Source organism: Diadema antillarum, unplaced genomic scaffold, assembly GCF_040938485.1.
Source record: "Diadema antillarum isolate AM-2024a unplaced genomic scaffold, OU_Dant_1.0 scf00000040, whole genome shotgun sequence".
Classification (NCBI taxonomy): domain Eukaryota; kingdom Metazoa; phylum Echinodermata; class Echinoidea; order Diadematoida; family Diadematidae; genus Diadema; species Diadema antillarum.
The window spans coordinates 99,208-118,868 of NW_027270929.1; the positions used below are offsets into that span (position 1 = coordinate 99,208).

At 35.4% G+C, this 19,661-nt stretch overlaps 1 protein-coding gene across 2 annotated transcripts in view; it reads left to right on the top strand.

Moving 5' to 3' along the window:
* The window catches only part of LOC139711637 (syntaxin-like), a 95,631-nt gene that overhangs the window by 70,290 nt on the left and 5,680 nt on the right, over nucleotides 1-19,661 (top strand). Inside the window, exon 10 of one of the 2 annotated variants that reach the window (XM_071623500.1) lies at nucleotides 17,607-18,162. The exons of the other annotated variant lie outside the window; for it this stretch is intronic. Within the exon in view, the coding sequence (XP_071479601.1) occupies nucleotides 17,607-17,693 (87 nt within the window). The 3' untranslated portion in view covers nucleotides 17,694-18,162. Of the gene's footprint in view, nucleotides 1-17,606; nucleotides 18,163-19,661 lie in introns of those variants that run through there. 2 annotated transcript variants of the gene reach the window in all.

Consider the following 19,661-nt stretch of genomic DNA (forward strand, 5'->3'; position numbering starts at 1 on the left):
TAAGGATTTTCTGAAGTGATAATTGCTTTTCTTTTTTTAGTTTTCAGGAATTGGACAGAGAAATTTACTCAAGAAAGATTTAGTGATCTTTAGGAGTGAGGAGACTCTTTAAAAAGTTGATCACTTTCTTGACAAAACAATGTTGTCTGACCACTCCTTCTTAAATAGCCACATGTTGATGTTGAGTGTGCCGACACTGGCTTGTACATGTACATATGATGATGTTAGGACGATTTCGATTACATTTCAGTATGCTGCGATGTTATACAATGTTGAAAACTCACAAAGAAGTTCTCTGCCTGAATTGCTCAAGTTTCTTTGATTATCAGGTATTCATCAGTGCAGTTTATTCATGTTCCCAGTACAGTGGTGTTATGTAAATAATTGATTTAATTACCTTCTTTTTGATCATTAGTTTATTGGCATGGCTCTTTTTGTTGGGAATATTGTTAGGGGGGCCTGAAAGATGTATATAAATTCATGATAGACACTACCCAATATTTAGGATCTGATGATGAAAATTAGTAAATTAAAAAACCCAACAAAACTGCAGCATTTGTAGTTTCAGTGAAATCATTCAAAGCATGAGGAAGTCATGGAATTTTACTTTCATAAGTATTCTTGCAGTGGTATTGGTCAGTATCACACATGTAAATTAGATGAGCTGATAATGCTAGTGTTCTCGCAACACTCGTATTTATTTTAACATGAAGGTATTGTAAATTTAATTTATTTACAACTAATTTAAAACAGTATATATACTCAAAAGCAAACAAGTAAAAAGAAATATGATTGTGATTGCTTGGTTACAACTTGGTACAACTCTGTAATAATTTCTACAAATTATTACTTGGTTCTTTCATTTCATCTAAAGACAATAAATTTTGTGATGAATTATATGTAGTAAACTGGGAAGAACCGTCTAAAGGGATAACGTTACCCCTCTTCTACTTTGCAGAATATGGCTGATATTACTGTTTGGTGATAACTTGTGAAACTTTGAAATGCTTTGATGTTCTCTTATGTCTGATTTTACTGAAACTATTACATTCATGTACAGTGTATCCAGTAAGAGGAGGTTTTTTTTTGTTTGACATTCCTGCTCCCAAGCAACAGAATTATTTCGCCTTGCACACTGCAAATGCAAAAGTAGTCCAACTGAATTACGCAGATTTGACCAAAATAGCTTTGATGCAATCAATTTGTCCACATTCCACTAAACTGAAAATCCATATACCAATGGTATGTATAGTTGTTCTCACATCTGTGTTTCATTAGTAAAAACCACCATATATACAATATTCAGTGGTAAATACTTGCTATCAGTACACATTAGACATTCCCAGTACAACTGACACAGTGACTTATTTCCTTGTTTTTTCAATCAGCAGGCCATGTGATTTCTTTTCAACTTTTTCCTTTATTTGAGAATGAAGCTGCTTCCTGTTTGGAAAATGTTATGTAGCTTTACCACTGCAATTTCCATTGAAAGCAGTATTCATATGTTATTTTATTTTTTGTTGGTTGGAGGATAAGAAAAGGGGAAAATTGGTTTATCCAATAAAGCTACATACTACAATTGTACGTATGGCAAACAGCTTTAGAAGCAGAAAGGCACTATGCCATAGACTTTGCATATAGTAGAATCCTTTTGCTTCTGAACTGAAAAGGAGTATACATTTTTTAGCATTTTGTTGCATTATGAAACCTTTTTCAATGATTCCTCCATCCCTTTTTCTGGCCTGTGATAGATTTTGTTTCATTTTGTTTTGTTTTGATTTTTTTTAAAGGTTAATTTGTCAGAGGCAGTGCAATAATTATTGAATGGAAAAAAATTGTTTTGTTAAAGTGCTAAGAATCCGTACTGTATTGACTGAAAGCATGAGAATATTCAAACTTCAGAGGGGTGCAGACGTGTTAGGACATTTTTTAAAATAAATTGTCAACCTCTATACAAATGTATTTGTAGGATTGCAACCGCTGATCTACCGTTAAACAATCATGTTAGAAAATGTCTTATCACTTTTAACCTCAATGTCTGAATGAGATGACTGTTCTAGCCATTGAACTTCAAGTTAGATGACACATCCTTTAAAGTAAAGAAAAAAGTATGATTCAAAGGTTTCTTAGATATTCAGCTTTAGCCTTCAAAGTGTTAAAATACCGACATAATAAGATTTGTCATTATTTGATGATCGTGAAATACTTTATTCATCATGTCATCAAACAAGTGGTTCTGCAGGATTGACTTGTTGGGTTTGAAATGTTACAATATTCTCATGTTGTCGTATTGAAGAGGACCATCTATTCAACAGTAATTAAATAACACCAGAAATTGGATGCTGATGTCATAACTGGAAGGGGTTAATTCTCTTCTTTTTTTTTCTTCTTCTTTTTTTTTTTTGGGGGGGGGGGGCGGATGCATGAGGAGGTGATATCTAGAGATTTTACAAGACAGTTGTTTCTGAGAGTTCAAGTGGCTGCATTGTGCACATAATTCAAGTATCCTCGTACATACCCGCTGTCTGCTGGCCATATCATAAACTGAGCAGTTGTGCAGCTATTGGCCCTACATGTTACTTACAAAAATTAAAGTGAGGAAAATTAAAAGATGAGGAAAATTAAATTTCACCAGCATGCAATTTGTCAAATCTGCAGCCATATGATATTAAAGAGTTATAATCGACCTGAAACATATAAATCCATAAAGATAAGCTTTTTAATAGGATGGTTTCTGGCACTGTCTGACACTGCATATGATTTGATTGATATTGATTCAAAACAGCTGTCACACACTCGCTCTGGTTCCACAATTTGTGTGCATTCGTGTACACTGTAACTTGGGTGACAGCATTTAACATGTGCAAGAGATTTATTTTTCAGAATCAAGCGTGTTAGGGTGTACACTGTGCAGTCTTTTCAAGTTTTCATCAAGCTTTTCAGGTAGTTGTTGGTATAAGCATTAAATCGAGATATTGTAGCAGTATCATAACTGTCACAACTCTTCTTTTATTTTGAATGACAAGCGTGTGACATCATGCATTTCTAAGACTCTGTATTAAAATGGAGTTTACTTTCAATAGCTAGTCCTGTGATTCTGTACAGACTTCAAAATATCACTGGGAAAATGGAAGGATAAACATGTACATTATGTCATTATGTATGTGAACGAAGAAGAAATTGTGAACTTGATTCACCCAATTTCCTAGTAGTTTTCTGTAAATGTATCCTAATTATTCAAATGATGACAGTAACACAACGGAAGTTAGTTTTCTTTCATATTGCTTCCCAGGACATATCTGATACCCTAAAACTCACACTGACTTCATATCAACAAGTTCTGAATGCTGATTTCCTGCCCCCCCCCCAAAAAAAAAGAAGAAAAACAGACAAATAGGTCCTTGTCGAGATGCCACTCTCCCTCCCTTGTTGTCACAAAGTTACTCGCATCTTGTATTCAACAAAGTCTGTGAAGAGTTCAAACCATTTTCTCGAATTTGTGACTGGTGTCATCATAATCTCTTTCAAACACACAAACGAGAGAACAAAAAGCATAAAGAACTTCCATGCAATACATCGCTAGAGACTAAACTTCGACCTTTGCCGAGTGATAATTTTGTACACTGTACGTCAGTTCCTACTCCAGTCTGTACCACAACCGTGTTCTAGCATTTGTTTCTTGAAGCTGTGCCACTCACACACAAATTATGTAAATGTCGTAACTTCCAGTATTTCAAACTCTATAACTTTCAGTGTTTTTAGATTATGTATAACTGAGATATAAGTTTCTATTCGTTATAGAAAGAAAACCTTAGGCTAAAAAGCTTGTTTTTGTTTCTTTTTTTTAAAGCTAGGAAATGTAATAATTTCAAGGAATATAAAATCATTATTTTACATGGTCAAGGATTATAGAATTAGATGCAGTGATCAATATCTGTTTATATTTGTGAATGTAATGACTTGTTCTATACTTTAGATTTTGAAACCAAGTATTTTCAGAGACTTTAAGATATATCTCATAACGGGACAGGTTAATGTCATTCCCTGATCTGTGGTTGGTATTTGTGCTATAATCTTACACTGACTGATCACATGACCGTTCATGTGATCAATCACATGATCATCCTGCTGCAGCTCTGTTGTATTCTATGTTGCTATTTATATTTATTTGTTTTTTTGTTTTTTCTTTTTAAATCATGCACTTTGTAATTAACTGGTATACATTCTATTTGATATACTTATGATGTGGATGATATTTATTGTTCTTAAGTTTTTACCCGAAGTTGTGAAAATTGATACCTAGCTAGTGTACCTATGATATGGGAAATCTGAGATAATTTTTGTTGTTGTATATGTAGTTATCTAACATTCTAAGTGGAATAAATTTTCAGATGTTATCCGAATCACTGTGGCATTCAAGTTTTTGTTGCATGATTGCCCAATATACTTTGAAAAGAATATAACAGATTACTAGTTTACTTATTTAGTGACCTTCAAAGTTATTGCCTGATTATTTCTGAAAAAAACCTCACCTACAGTGTACATTCCAAATGAGGAGAATACCTGGCAATAAACTACTTATCACATAACTGTACATGCATCATCTTAGTACACATATTCATGCTAATGACAAATGCATTTTCCACAGCTCTTCTTGGCCTTGGCTCCCATAGAAAAAATGCATCACAGTAGTAATATCAGAACTGGAAAACAGGAAATAATCAAAACTTTGGCAGAAGCGGTAAAGGCCAATAACGTCCATAGAATCGAACACCATATCAATGAGTTGACTGAATCGTTTATCTTTGTGTGTGTGTTTGTGTATGTGCGTGTATGTGTGTGCGATTTGGTGTGGAAGAGTGGATGAAAACACTTTGATGATGGTCCCTGTGCCTCACACAGCAAGCATAATGTTTTTTGCTAGTGAGCATTTTAGATGACAAATTGTAGAAGATGAAAATTCTTGTTTCTCTCTCAGATTAGCAAACATTTGTAAATTTCTTTCTGGCATAATTCAAACTGAAATTTACCCACAGTTTCAAGTAGTCTTTTTCCCAATATAAGATATGTAATGAAATTCAGAGTTGCCAATTTGATGATCAGTGACTATTAAAGATGATCATCTCTGCTGCAAACATCCATTAGGACTTGATGTGTCAAACACTGAACACTTCAAAAAAAAAAAAAATAAATGCATGGACTCACAGAAGAACAGCAATTGGTTGAAGTGAGTGACCTGTGATGAAATGAAATAAACACAGACTCAAATCAACTTCAATGTTTATTTATCTATTTGTTCATTTATTTATAAAATCTATTCATTTATTTATATATCCATCTATCTACTTTTACATTCTGGAAGAAGAAATGTGTGTATAATCTCAGAGTGCATGCAATTCCACATGTCATGATATTTAAAATGGGGAGGGTGAAACTAGTTGTGTCCAAATATGTACATAGTTTGTCAGTAATTGCTCTTACATGAAAATGATAGTAAAGAGGAAGACAATGAATGGAGGAGGGAAAAAAAAGTGACAAGAGTCGAGTGTATAAGAGGGAGAAGGAGAGAGAAAGATATACATGTACATGCATTTGTAACTACAGTGAGAGATGATTAAGCTGCTGCATGCATACTGCTCCCAATTTGGAAATGTGCATTTCTTTTTATCACTGGCATTACTGAAAGAGTGTTTGGATGAGGAGTCAGATAGAAAAGAAGAATGTGCCCATTCCAAGAAGCCTAAAAACAAAATCAGGGAAGTACATTCCCAATTGTCATGGTGGAATGATAATTGTTCATTTGTGCCACACATAGGTGAGTAGGTATGTTCATTTTAATAGCTGTTTATAAGATTGATTGTCTGTGACTTTGACAGTGCCTTGGTGTGTTTGAGTGAAATTGTCTTCCTGTAGCCATGTGGTATTTGAATTTTTTCCTGTGACTGAAAGAGTCACCCCTTATTTGATGTGACTCTTGTAGATAGTCATGCAATCTAGCCTCTTTCCCTATAAATCCTGACTATTCCCCTGACTATTAGTGTTGTTCGATGGTTCTGTGTAGATGATAGTACCTATATGCCCTCATATCATACTACCTGTGCTTATTTACTCTTCATTTTATTTTGTGTATTCTTAATAATTCACCTACAAGTATCCTTGTATCTAGTCTTATAACCTTATTTATTATTATTCCCCATTTGTCTTTTGCAGTGCTTTATAACTGTCTTTAGATTCGTTATGTATGATAAGTATTGCGTTGGTATAATTTTGATGTTGATCTTGATACTCTATCACTGTCTGTAAATCAATATCTGGCGTCCACTTGTCAGGCGTCAGGAAGTCTGCTGTAAAAATCAGTGTCAGAAAAAAAAGCAACGCCATATCAGAATTACTTCTGTAAACAATATGGATGTGTTGCAACATTTATTTTTGATTGATGCCCACAACATTATGATTATGATTAAGTCTACTCACCATGAACCCCCTTGTAAAAACATTAGTTAAGCTCTTGCCGAAACAAAACATTACAGATTTCGACTCAAAGTCAGGAAACGTCCCTTTGGTGCAAGGTGCAGTGAAAAGAGAAGAGAGAAAAAAAAAAATGTATTTTAAAGGTACTTTGTACAAGATTTTGTGATGAGATAGTGCAGTTTGCAGAGCTTTTTCTAATTGGGTAGACCTGATAGTTTGCATTTATATCTGTAGAAACATATGTACAGTCAACCACAGATTTGCTGAAAAGTCATAAAGATGATGTTGTATGCATCATCTGGTAGGGAGACACCAAATTTTAATCCATATATTGTACTCGGAACCAAACATGCATTGTAGGGTAGAAATGCATTGGCAAATGCATGCACTTCAAATGTCAAGAAAGAAACACTTGTCAATTTTTTTTCATGGAAGCTTTGTAGTGACATTGGTATTTAGTTTAAACCAATGTCATTCATTACAAAGCTTTCATAACATCCTGTAACTCTGCAGTCAATTCATGTCAACCATGAATTTACCCCTCTCAAATAATTGCGTAGTATATAACCGTCATTAATGGTTGTTGCTAATATTGACAGCCCCAAAAACAAAAAGGAAGAATTTCTAGAACTTCCTTCAGCGCTCTATAATTATTGAAAACAAACTTTGGAACAGTCAGGCCAGTATAAACAGCTGACCATACAGTGTTTTCTGGATACTATGACACACACCAAGACACATGAGCATTACATATGAATTTGACAGATCACATGCATATACTTTAGTGTAACTGTGCAACATGTTGATTTGCTAGAGTAAGTCAACACCACCAATACCTGAGCCACAATGCCGGTGGTCAAACATTCTTCTTGTCGTCTTTTGTTTTTCCCAAAGTGAAAATGCCTAACGACTTTAATGTGCAGGGCAAATAGCAAAAAAACTGCTTCAGTTTGGACCAACCAAGAAATCATATTGATTTATGTGACACTGTATGTCAATTTGTAAGTTTCTGCTCACAGAAAAAATGTCCAAAGACTGAAGAGGTAACTTAAAACAAGAAAAAAAAAAGGAATTTTTTGTTAAATTCTCAATTTACATGATTTGTGGACTTATGCAAGGTTTACTTTATTTCTAAGATATTTCAGAAATTTCAAGTCAATGTCCACTCCACTGGGAATGCACTTTATGTTTTTGCAGGCTTCAGCTATGTCTTTTATGTTTGCATAAAAGGCAGGTACACCTGTACATGTAGACTTTCCAGAATCATTGCTCTCAATATATATTTTTTTTGTTAATACAAAATGTATGTCTGGGAGAACCTGTTTTGTTTTTATATTTCCTTTATAATAGTCTTTAATCAGTTGGTGATCTTCTGACCTGCGACATTCCATTGCAATATGAGAAGGGAGCCATTGTAGTAGAGTTTTGCTAAATACAAATGTGTATCAATGATGGCTTATGGTTGGTCCATTTGGGCAGGGCAATTTTTCTTGAGTTTTCTTGAGTTTTCTTGAGTTTCATAGAATGACCTTGTAAACTGGAGACAAAATACATTTGACAGTATGCTTTTCTTTGAAAGTTAGTCTGTTGGTCAAGTGAATGCTGGACGAATTTAAGAATACCAGCTCTATACTAAATCTAGGAAAACATTTGTGTCAAACCCTGTACTTGCTGTGAAGATGTTACAAGTGGCAATTAGATTTACAGGTATTCTTCCCTTGTCTTTTATTGTTTATATTTATGATGTTCGTAATGCCTCTTTTTTTTTTTCTAGAGCTGATGTCTTTATTCAACCTTTGACTACTTTTAAGTGGAAAATATTTTTGTAGCTGTTTATTGTTTCTTTATTATATTCTTTATTTGTTTTTTATTGAATCTGTAATGTTTCCCTTTTTCTGCTTTTGTTCTCCCTTTTTCAGTACTCAATTACTGTACTTTGAATTCATCAACTGTATTTGCTTTTTAAAGTGAAGATATTATAGATGTCGGTCAAGTTTTGTATGGTGTACCCCTTGAAGACTTTTCTTGGCTCCTAGTGACCTATATATGTTTACAGCTGTAATTTGAATTTCATTCTCTCAACTCTCATTTTTTAAAAAGATCTTATAGTTAAAAATGCTTCCATATTTGAATGGGTGTATTTTTTTGTTCTTTTGTGCTGATATCTAATCAGTATATGAGATACACTGTAGGAGATATAGTTTTCAATTGACTTTTTTTAAAAAGTGAATGGGAAACAAATCTGTTTCACTATCATGATAGTTTTATTTAATTTCTTGTGTGTGCTTTGTTTCATTTAATTTGTTGCGTGTGCACGGCAGCTGTGTGCAATCATGTGAACCTGTTTTGTTTGTGCTCACTGCCTCACAGAAGTAAGTTCATATTGACCGCTTTGCCATTTTTTTTTCTTTGAAAAGGTAGTAGCCTTCTCAATGCAAAGTTCCAAGTATCAAGGTCTATTTTCATATTTAGACAGCATTCAATATGCAGTATAGTCAGTCAATTTACAGTAGTCAGTCAATATGATTAGATAGCAGTCAATATAATTAGATTTAAAATGAATTCACCCCCCCCCCCCCCAAAGTCTGAGAATAAGTGGGTATCTGGCACTTCTGTTTTTGGAGTGATTCTTGCAAAAACTACATGCACATGTACTTGCTTCAGTGCTTTATAAATCATGTCATGAACAATGCTGTTCCTCATTTAAACTGCTTGAGCCTGATTCTTATGTGATAGGTCATTGAAAAACATTTTCCTTGACAGAAGGCTACTACCTATGATTTTAAGTGAATTTCAGAATCAGCACCTGCACAACACCATCCATGTCCTTTCCACATAACCTACACTCATGTCACATGACTTCGATAAAAAAAAAAAACAGCATAAGGGCTAGTCTCTTGTTCTTTTCGATAGGAAGAAAGGGATTGTACGAGCGGTTGATAATAGTGCCATTCACACTGACGTGAATTAGCGGGATTCAAATCTCAAGAATTGCATTGCAGTCCATGTTTAAAGATTTTGCCAGGTGGACATAAAAATCTCACTAAATAGCGTGATCAGCAACGCGATCCAAATTCCAAGAAATCTTGTATTCATTTCAGAACTGTCGTGATTACTTTAGATATGGTGTGATAAATTTGCATCACAGGGAATGTATGAACTCTGTCCAGAGCAAATAATCTTGATATCTTTTATAATAATGATAATGATAATAATAATATTAATAATAATCATAATAATAACGATAATGATAATGACAGTAATAATGATAATAACAATAATAATAATAATAATAATAATAATAATTATTATTATTATTATTATTATTATCATTATTATTATTATTATTATTGCTGTTATTATTTATTTATTTATTTATTTATTTATTCGGCATTTGCAAGATAATACAAATGACAACAGATAAACAAACAAAACAAGCAGAATACAAGGATACAAACCAAAAGGCAAGGGTCTCCATTTTTGGTATATTCCATGCAGGCATGCGCTTGGACAAAAAATTATCACATTCAGCAATTAGTAGGATATCTGTCAAACACACAAAAAAGATTAGTATTTGGATCACAATTGACATCCGCTAATTTGCCTATGTGAATGACATTATTGTTTCATCTCCTCTTCTCTCAGTTATGGTTCTTTGGCTTTGTGCATGTTAGTCTAGAGATTTTATGGTTCAAGACCTTTCCAGACGGCTTGGCGACACTGTGCGCCCTTCGGCAGGGTAGTGAGGACTCTGTGTGCATGTTATGTGTCATTGTGTGAGAAGTTACTAGTACTCTCTCTCTCTTGCTCTTGTTCACAGTGACTGTGCAAATCAGTGCACAGAGACACCACTCCAACATCAGTTGTATTTTATATTCCCCTCCCTGCATGCTTCCCATCCCAGCACGCACTCACTTTTGCACAGAGCACATCTGAAAAACTTTGTAATCGATGGATACCCTTGATGGAGTGACGGCAGTGATACTCTGGATGATTTAAATAATTCAGATTTAATTGCGTGCTATGTTAGAATATAAAGTATAATGTATAAAGTATATATATCCATTGTGTGTAGAGTAGTTTTCTTAGTGTACTGGATATTCTCAAACTGCTAGTGTGAGCAACCATATTTTTATGTATAAGTTTTGAACTGTCTTTCTGTTGGTGTCAATAGATATATAACTGTTTCTGTGTGTATTCCATTTGCGTGTTTTCGGGGGGGGGGGGGAGGGTTAAGGCAAAAGCAGGTTGGAGATCAGCGGGAAAATAGGTTCTGCCTCAAAATACAAGAAGTATTAAACAAGTCTGTTTGTTACTGTATTTTGTGAGCATTTTTTAATTTTAGTGATTACTATTGTTGCAGTACAGAGTTGTCAATGTTTCCATATCCAAGCTTGTGAATTCCTTCTGAAAAAGAGCTAAAGTCTAAATAAAAATGGGTTTACAAACACAGATGACCAGATTGGGGGGTTCTGCCCATTTGGATACCAGTTTGATGTTTTATTTGGAAGAAGTTGCAACACAATCTTGTTTAGCGTAACGCCTTGAAAGGCAGTCTTCCATGAGGGAATGGTAGGCTAATGGGTGTTTTAACCCTGTAGATGATTACTGCAATTTTGCAGCAACTCACCCCTGGATCTTCAGAAATAACCTTCATTATGTTACATTTACGCTATGTTCCCGGTGACCACGGCAGCCCCGTGTGCCTGAAACGTAGTGCGCCGTGGGTAGGTGGGATATTCTCCTTTTTTACCCCCTCATATTCTAGTCTTGTTCTTTCCAGTCCTCGCTCTAGTGAATACAAATTGTATGTAGCTCTATATTAAGATGCCATTCTCATGTCTGGTCAGGCTAGACTACACATATTTTCTTTCACGTCCCAATAAGAACTGCCTCCAAGCTTTGTTACGTGCTATCATGTTTTGTTGCATCGGTACGGCCTACAACATTTCTCATCAGCACTGTGACTGCCGTGGCAAATATTTTTGACGGTTTAAAAATCTAAAGCGGCATCCACAGCAATCACGGCCTGTCGCGTTTGCCCGTCCTGTCCCCATGCATAATCTCGCATCAATCCTGTTTTGTCCACAGTAGCCTCAAGTGGTGGTTGCTGTGACTGCTGCGAAACATGGTGTAAACGTAGCATTACGAATGGGTCCCTGATAGTGGCGCTCCAATTCAAGTGTGACCCATTTGCCCTGTGATAGTTGAACAGTCTTCATCTGGACCTTTATGTCTAACTTTACAATATTTTCTTTCATTAGTCCATGCTGGGAGGGTCTGTTGATATTGACATAGGTACAATATGATTGAAAAATATGATGAATGATATTGGACTCTAAGGCATATAATGTTTCAAACCCTGTGCATGTATGTGTGTGTTTGGATTACCCTAATTTCCTCACTTCTCCACTTTCCTTTATTTTACTGCTATTTATCGCATTTAACTCAATATCTTTTCTATCTAAGCTTTGCAAAAGGATACCTTTGCTTCTAAACTCTGTTCCTAAGAATATCTTTTGCCTTTAAACATGCCAAATGATTAATCAGAACCTCTGCTTTCATGAAATTCATGCTTGTTGCTTCTCAACATATCATAAGACTAGGCAACATTGTTATAAGTTTGCATTCGTTTTTTTTATTTGTTTACACTTGTACTATGTTTTGCTGTTTTTTTAAGTAGCTGGTTGCCGAGAACCCAACAAACCCCCCCCCCCCAAAAAAAAAACAAACAAACAAACAAACAAACAAAAACAAAAACAAAAACCAACAACAACGAACAAACGAACACCCAAAATGCTATTTAATAAAGGATATACAACATTTGTACCTGTTTGTGTTGTTCCTAAACATGCACATTTCTCTGTGTCCTGATGTAGAAAGGATATAAGTTTTTGATGTGATTTGAAAACAGATTACTTTGCATAATTATGACATGATGAGGATAAGATAAGCATATATAAACAGATATCTTTGGTATGCTGTAACAACAGGAGGCTAGATATACTCTACTGTTAATAGGGGATACCGTGCTATTTGCTTGAACCAAATGGAAATATACAATTTTATTAAATGTTCAGGGCTTAACTGGTCGGCTCTAGACTGTTGGCATAGAAACTCAATACTGTAAAACCACAAACATTTGCAGCTTGAAACTTTTGGGAATTGGAGCCAATGGCCTATTTTACAGCATGAATCTTCTGTGATTGCCACTGGCATTTACTGCGTATGTACTGCATGCATTTCACTTATCTAAATTTTGGCTCTTTGCGAAATTGGCGACAGTTTCATTCACCTAAAGATTTCTGGTTCAGTATCTGTAATTATGATAAATTACTAGAACTGCAAACAATACAATTCAATACAATTTCGCACAAATGTATCTCTCATTGGTCAAGATTGAGTTGAAATTGATTGCTTTTAATCAGTGATGAGGCTTTACATCACATCATCATCTGTAGCGCAGCTGCTATTTATGCATGGCAGGTATTATATTCTGCATCTGCTTAATTTCTCTTTTAATTTCATAAACAATAATTTCAAGCCTACGTACATGTAAAAACAATCCGGTATACACTTCACCAAGACATACTACAGAAGCCTTCATGACTGTTTATTTCTGTTCCAGTCTTTACACTTTCTCCATGTTCAGTTGCTTCAAATTCTTACCACTAATGTTGCCACCTGGGTTTTACCATTTTGTTAGTTGGATGTCTTTGTTGTTATAATCATGTATTTGAACTCTTTGCTTTAATACTGCCTCTCAATTCAGACTGAAAATTCCCTTTTGCAAGGTGTTTAGTGGTAGTATAACCATATTTAATACTAATAGTGGATTTTTGTATCCATGTTGAAAGTTGGGATGGGGCCATTAGGGGTGCAGTATCTGTGAAAAGGGGAGAGTGTCTATTTGTGGCTGCTTAAAAGGGCAGTTTATACATAATGAATTTGATACACTTTTACGGGAATTAAAGTCATGTCATTGATACATTATAGACAAATTGCACATAGATATTAAAATTGCATATTTTGCAATATAAAATTTGGGTTTTTATGCCTCCGCCACGTAGTGTCGCCGGAGGCATTATGTTTTCGGGTTGTCCGTCCGTAATCAATTTTGTGGACAGCATATCTAAAAGTCGTTAGAGGTATCGTAATGAAACTTGGCTTGTATATGTATGAGTGGGTGAAGTTGTGCCTATCAACTTTTGGGTGCACATGCTTGAGGTCAAAGGTCAAAAGGTCAAGATCAAATGCTCAAAATTTCACTATTTCCCCCATATCTATGCAATGCATGAAGGTATTTTAGTTCATACATGAACTACCAAATAAAAATTCTCCAGAGAGAGTTTTGGGTCATGAGGTCAATGGTCAAATGAAAATGTTATAATTTCACTTTTTTCTCCATATCTCACAAATGGTTCAAGGTATCTTCATGGAACTTAGTGTATTATATGCATGTACTGACTGGCAGTGATTATCTAGGGAATTTAAGGGTCAGGGGTCAAAGGTCAGGGTCAACTCCTCAAAATTTCACTAATTTCCCTATGCAATGGCCTGCAGGATTTTTCTTGAAACTTAGTGTATGCATATTACACAATAAAGATTCTCTTGGAAGTTTCTTGCCAAAAGGTCAAAGGAAAAAGGTCAAAGGTCAAGTGAAAGTGCTAAATTTTACTTCTTCCTTAAACTGAGAAAAGGGTCAAAAGTCGAGTGAAAATCCTCAAATCCCCAAATACCTGCACTCTTTAATATAGACAGTATAGCCATTCATCCAATTCAACCTAGTTCAAGGAAAGTGAACAAACAACACATTTGTGACAAACCTGTCATTTTGATATTTTGTTAATTATGTGAGACTGTCATCACACATTGTCAAGACATTGTACAATAGACCTATTAGGGTAACCATGCATTATGGCGGAGGCATACCAGTCGCCATTGCGTCATTTCTAGTTTTTGAAGTTGTATGTTTTTCGTTGTTGTTTTTTTTTTAGTCATAGTCAACATCATAATATGACTCAGCAAGATTAGTATACTACTTTGGAAGGTGGAGTAGTGGTTACCTAATAGAGTGTTCTTGAATTCTACTCTGTACCTGCCAGTGTCCATTCCAACAAATGTCCATTACTACAGTACATGATATCTTACTGAGTGGAGCGGCAGTCCAGGCTTTCCCCGTATGAAAACCCACCTGACCCTCAGTTTGGTGATGTTCATTATTTCGTAGGTTTGTTATCTAAAAATTAGATTAATTTCATTACTCCGGAACACGCAAATTCCCGATACCTACGTGTAGGTGTTAATCCAAAAAGTGAAATAGGGTTCGTTATTCCCATAGTTCGTTCATTCCAAAATGAACTACATGTAAGGCAAGGCTGCACACTAACCCCTTTTTTCTACTGGTCTGGCCCATCTGTCGGACCAGTAAGTACCCAGTTTTTCCATTTTTTACAGGTCCATTCCTGAAAAAGTTCCTGGTCCGACAGTGATTTTTACTGGTCAGGGACCGTCGGACCAGTGCCAGTGTGCAGCGTTGATATAAAATTCATTATTCTGGAAGTTTAAATCTGAAAATGGGGGAAAAAAAAAGATTTATTATTCCAAAGGTTCATTAATCCCAAAATGAAGTAAGGTTTGTTATTCTGTAAGTGAAAAGAAATTGGGTACTATTAAACCTTCAGAATTACAAACCTTGTTTCCTTTTTTAGATTAACAGACCTTTTCTTATTTTCAGATTAAGGAACCTTTGGAATAATGAACTGCAACCAAGCAAATGTTGCCAATGAAACAAAATCTAAAGCAGATCCCAGCAATGGGAGATTAGCAGATCCCAGCAATGGTAGATTAGTAGCTATTGCTGCAGGATAGTACCTTTACATATAGCTTGTTCTACAGGACGTAGCATTTTATTATTCCTACACCTTCTTGGGTCCATTTCTGATCACATACATGTTCATTTTTGGGTTGCTGCAGTAACTGAAATCACTGTTTAGGCAACGTTCATCTGAATGTATTGTTTTACTGCATGCATGTACCAGTTTTGTGTTGTATCATTATTACCTCTTCATTGCATGATACAAGAATTATCAATTGAACTGTTCTCTCCACAGTGTTGGTTTTCCATTTCTTTTTAAATTGCAGTGTCTGTTACTCTGTGGGAGATAATGTAGCATTACAATTTTAAAGATTCAGAAATGTTAAAATTTTAAGATTTTAAGATTCAATCAAACCTATACTTTTTTTGAGCCCATGCAGTCAAAAGTAGTGTTTGCATATCTACCAATTTTTTCTGCATGATGGGAACATTTCCATTTATCAGAAAAGGAGGAACTTCAGTAAGCCACCAAATTCAAACCACATTTCATTGGCTTAATGTTATACCTTTTTATCACCTTCATGTCATTTACTTAAGGTGTTTCATATGGTAAAAGAAAACTTCTCTTTTTGAATCTTTTCTTTTTGGTAATATGCCATTTCTTTTTCAAAACACATATAAATCACCAAATTCCTAACTGATCCTAAAATTGGCAACATATTTATGCAGAAGTTCATGCTTCTGTCTGAAGTTGGCAAAGTTATTGTATATTTTCTTGTATTTAAGCAGTTTTGTTCAATTATTTTTCCCATGTAAGATAATTGCCTTGTGATGGCAAGATTCCCCCTAAACTTGATGGGATCATCCAGCGTTTAAATAGTGTGGGAGTTGTTTAGTGCGGGAGATTTAAAGAAAAAAAAATATGTAGATAAAATTACTTTTATTGTTTTTCTCTGTTTTATTCCCATTCGTTGTGCTTCGAGGCTGGCAAGTATTCCAGTGGGACTTTTTCAGGGGATGGGGTGCTGAGGACGTTGTCACAAATTCTAAATAATCAACTAATGATTAACATAGTTGTTAAACCTATGTAATGAACCGGATGATTTTGAAGAAATGGAGATGATGTCCAATTGATGTGTAGTGAGAATGTCAGTGATATTCCAGATTTGTTTGTCTTTTTTTAGGATCATAGATGAGGGCTGTTGCTCAGGTCGTCATTCACGTCAAGTAAGAAACAGGGGAATTGCTTACAGAGAGATAGTAAGCCAGTTCCAAACACATAGAGTATGCAGAAAATGAGACTGTCAGTGATTTTCAACAAAATTGTTTGCCCGGTAGCACAGGGAATTAAAGACTTGGTGGCATGGGGAAACATGGGTGGTCTGATTGGATCCGTCTTCATTCGCTGCCCACGATGGTACATTAAAAACCACAAATGGCCCCTGTCAGCCACATGTCAGCGAATATGTGCATCAAAACGTGCGCTCATTGGCAACAGTCGAATCCAGTCAGGATTCTTTGGCTGTGTGTGTACTTGACATAAAGATGCACAATTCATAATGGAGATTCTCAAATACACCTGAAACGGGCCCACCTTTCCACTCCATGGCCCAAATTCACGAAGGTGGTACAATTGAAACCATGGTTTAAACCACGGACAATTTGTATGGAGCTCCAAGTATTGCATGGCCTATTTTGTTACGAAATCAGTCATTTTGTCAATGAAATGATTATTTCGCAATGAAATGACAACATTTCGTCAACGAAATGATCATTTTGTCAACGAAATTAACATTTTGTCAACAAAATGACTAATTTCGTAACGAAATAGGCCATGCAATACTTGGCGCTCCATACAAATTGTTCATGGTTTAAACCATGGTTTCAGTTGTACCACCTTCGTGAATTCGGGTCCATGAATCTCCATGCTGCATGGTCATTAGCTTGGCGGGGGTGGGGGGGGGGTGGGGGAGGAGGTGTTGCATAAATTGTCTTTCACCTCAAGCAAGAGACAGTGGTGTTGCCCTCTGAATTTACCACAAAAAAGAAAAAAAAAACAACAACAACACCATCTTTACAGCAAATGTGTATTACACAGGAAATAATGCCATTTCCGAACATAGTATAATGTTCAGGTTCTAAACAAGTCAGCATTTTGGAATTACTTGATATCCACAGATGATTCCAGCAGTGCTGATACTTCTGTAATTGATTTTTAGATCTGTAATATGTCTGTCTGTCTTGCTCCACTCACACATGCTCATGTCATCTTTATTGTTTGTATTTTGTTCTCATCCTCATCTCTTTCTCTCTGCAGAAAAAGATCATGATCATCATATGTTGCTCCGTGTTAATAGGCATCATTATCCTGATAGCCATCGTAGTACCAGCGACAAGAGCTTGATGTTGTCACGCCCTCTATAGTCTAGCTAGCTTGCGTGCTCTGCCTCACTCCATGTCTCCACAACATCACCGCATATGAAAGCATTTGCACACGAGGTGGATAGGGACATGACGAGACACGAGAAAGTGCAATCTAACTCTGCGTCATCTGGGGACATCTTCTGATCCAGGCTGCGAGCACACCATCGAACCATTTCATGAGCGATATCATTTGCGATCATCATCAACTTTACCTTGTGTACCATCTGTAATCTGGTGATGTGTCAGGATCGACTGTTGCCATCTGTACATGTGTTCGTCATCCATATTTGTTTGCCTTGCATCCAGGCTTTTGGATTATGTTTTCCAAGGATTCCCTTTGCCTCCTTCAGTAAAAGGACACATGTTTCAAACGTGTAGTATCGTTTTGTTTATATGTTGTACCCATACATTGCAAAGCATCAATAGGCATAGAGGATCATCAAAATGAACAAGATTAAACAATTGTGGAATGTTGTACTCTTAAGCATACTGCCACATTCAATTAAAGTAATAGTCAAGCATTCAGTTGTAAACTCACTACTCTCAATGACAAACATGACTTTGCGACTCCCAAAAATCTGCAAGAGAAGACCAGTATCTCAAGAGAATGCCCCAGTTTCCTTTTGCCAAACCAGAATGGAACTCAAAAATTTAATTTCATGGCAGGAGTTCATACTATTTTATATTATATTTTCTGAAATATCAGCAAGCTTGTAATGAGGCTGTCACAATGATTAAAGGTGTATACAAGCATTTCTTTTTTTTTTCATTAAAGCTAAATGGTTTTCATTGAAACCCCTTCAATATTGTTCACTCAGAGTCTGTTGTAAGTATAGATTTGGCCTGTACTTCTGTGATCTGATTTAATGCCTTTTAAACAAACTGTAACTTCACAAGGGTAAGTCATGACAATTTTGTAATAGTCATCTGACCTAGTAGTCACTGACCACTGATAAGAACTAAATGCTTTCTCCAGGAATTTAGAAGTGAAAGCATGCAGTGAAATGGGAATTGACTAGCTTGTTTGAAAGGTCTTTACCAGAAAATTTAGTAGAATTAGTATTACAGTGCACTCCCATTACAACGGAAGTTGTCGGGACAGGCGGTCTTCTTTTGTCACATCAAAATTTTGTCATAACTGAACAGTAAAGTATAGAAAAATATAAAGCTAATTACTGCACTGTATTTGGGGACCTGAGTTTGTACTATGGTGTAACAAGAATTTTGTTCTAACCATGTTCGTAATAATAGGAGTGCACTGTATAATGATAACAATACTAAATAATTGGTGCCCTCTACATGCAAATTGTGGAAGTCATATATGTGTATACATATATACATACATATATCTAACAGCACTGAAGTAATTACTATCACTTTGGAATTAAAAAAGTCATAAAGTAAATTTCTTACAGTATTTCTAAATTAACTAAGAAAAATTCTACTAGTGTTTTACATTTGTAAAAGCAGGCAGATCTTGAAAACATTCCTAAATAAAGCAAAACTAAAGTATTTACAATCACTTTGGAATTAAGGAAATCATAAAGTAGATTTCCTACAGTATTTCTAAATCAACTAAGATAAATTCTATTAGTGTTTTACATTTAAATAAAAACAGGCAGGTCTTGAAAGCATTCCTGAATAATGCAAAATCATTAATCCATGTGATGTTATAGTAGGAACCTTTTTTCTTTGAAGTTAAATGGCTGACATATCAAACAGAGAGACCTTCATTTCAATTTACAGAAATTGCTAAACTGAAAGAATGATATAAACATTACCTGTTTTGGCTTTCCACATCCTCCCCCCTATTAGTGAAGGGCATGCTCTGCAAAGTAAAATAGAAAAAAACATCGTCTGGGTAAGAAGTGTAGTTTGATCGTTAGCTGAGCCATGCCTTGTATATGCTATACCTATATGTCATATGTTGGAGTGAACATGAAATCGA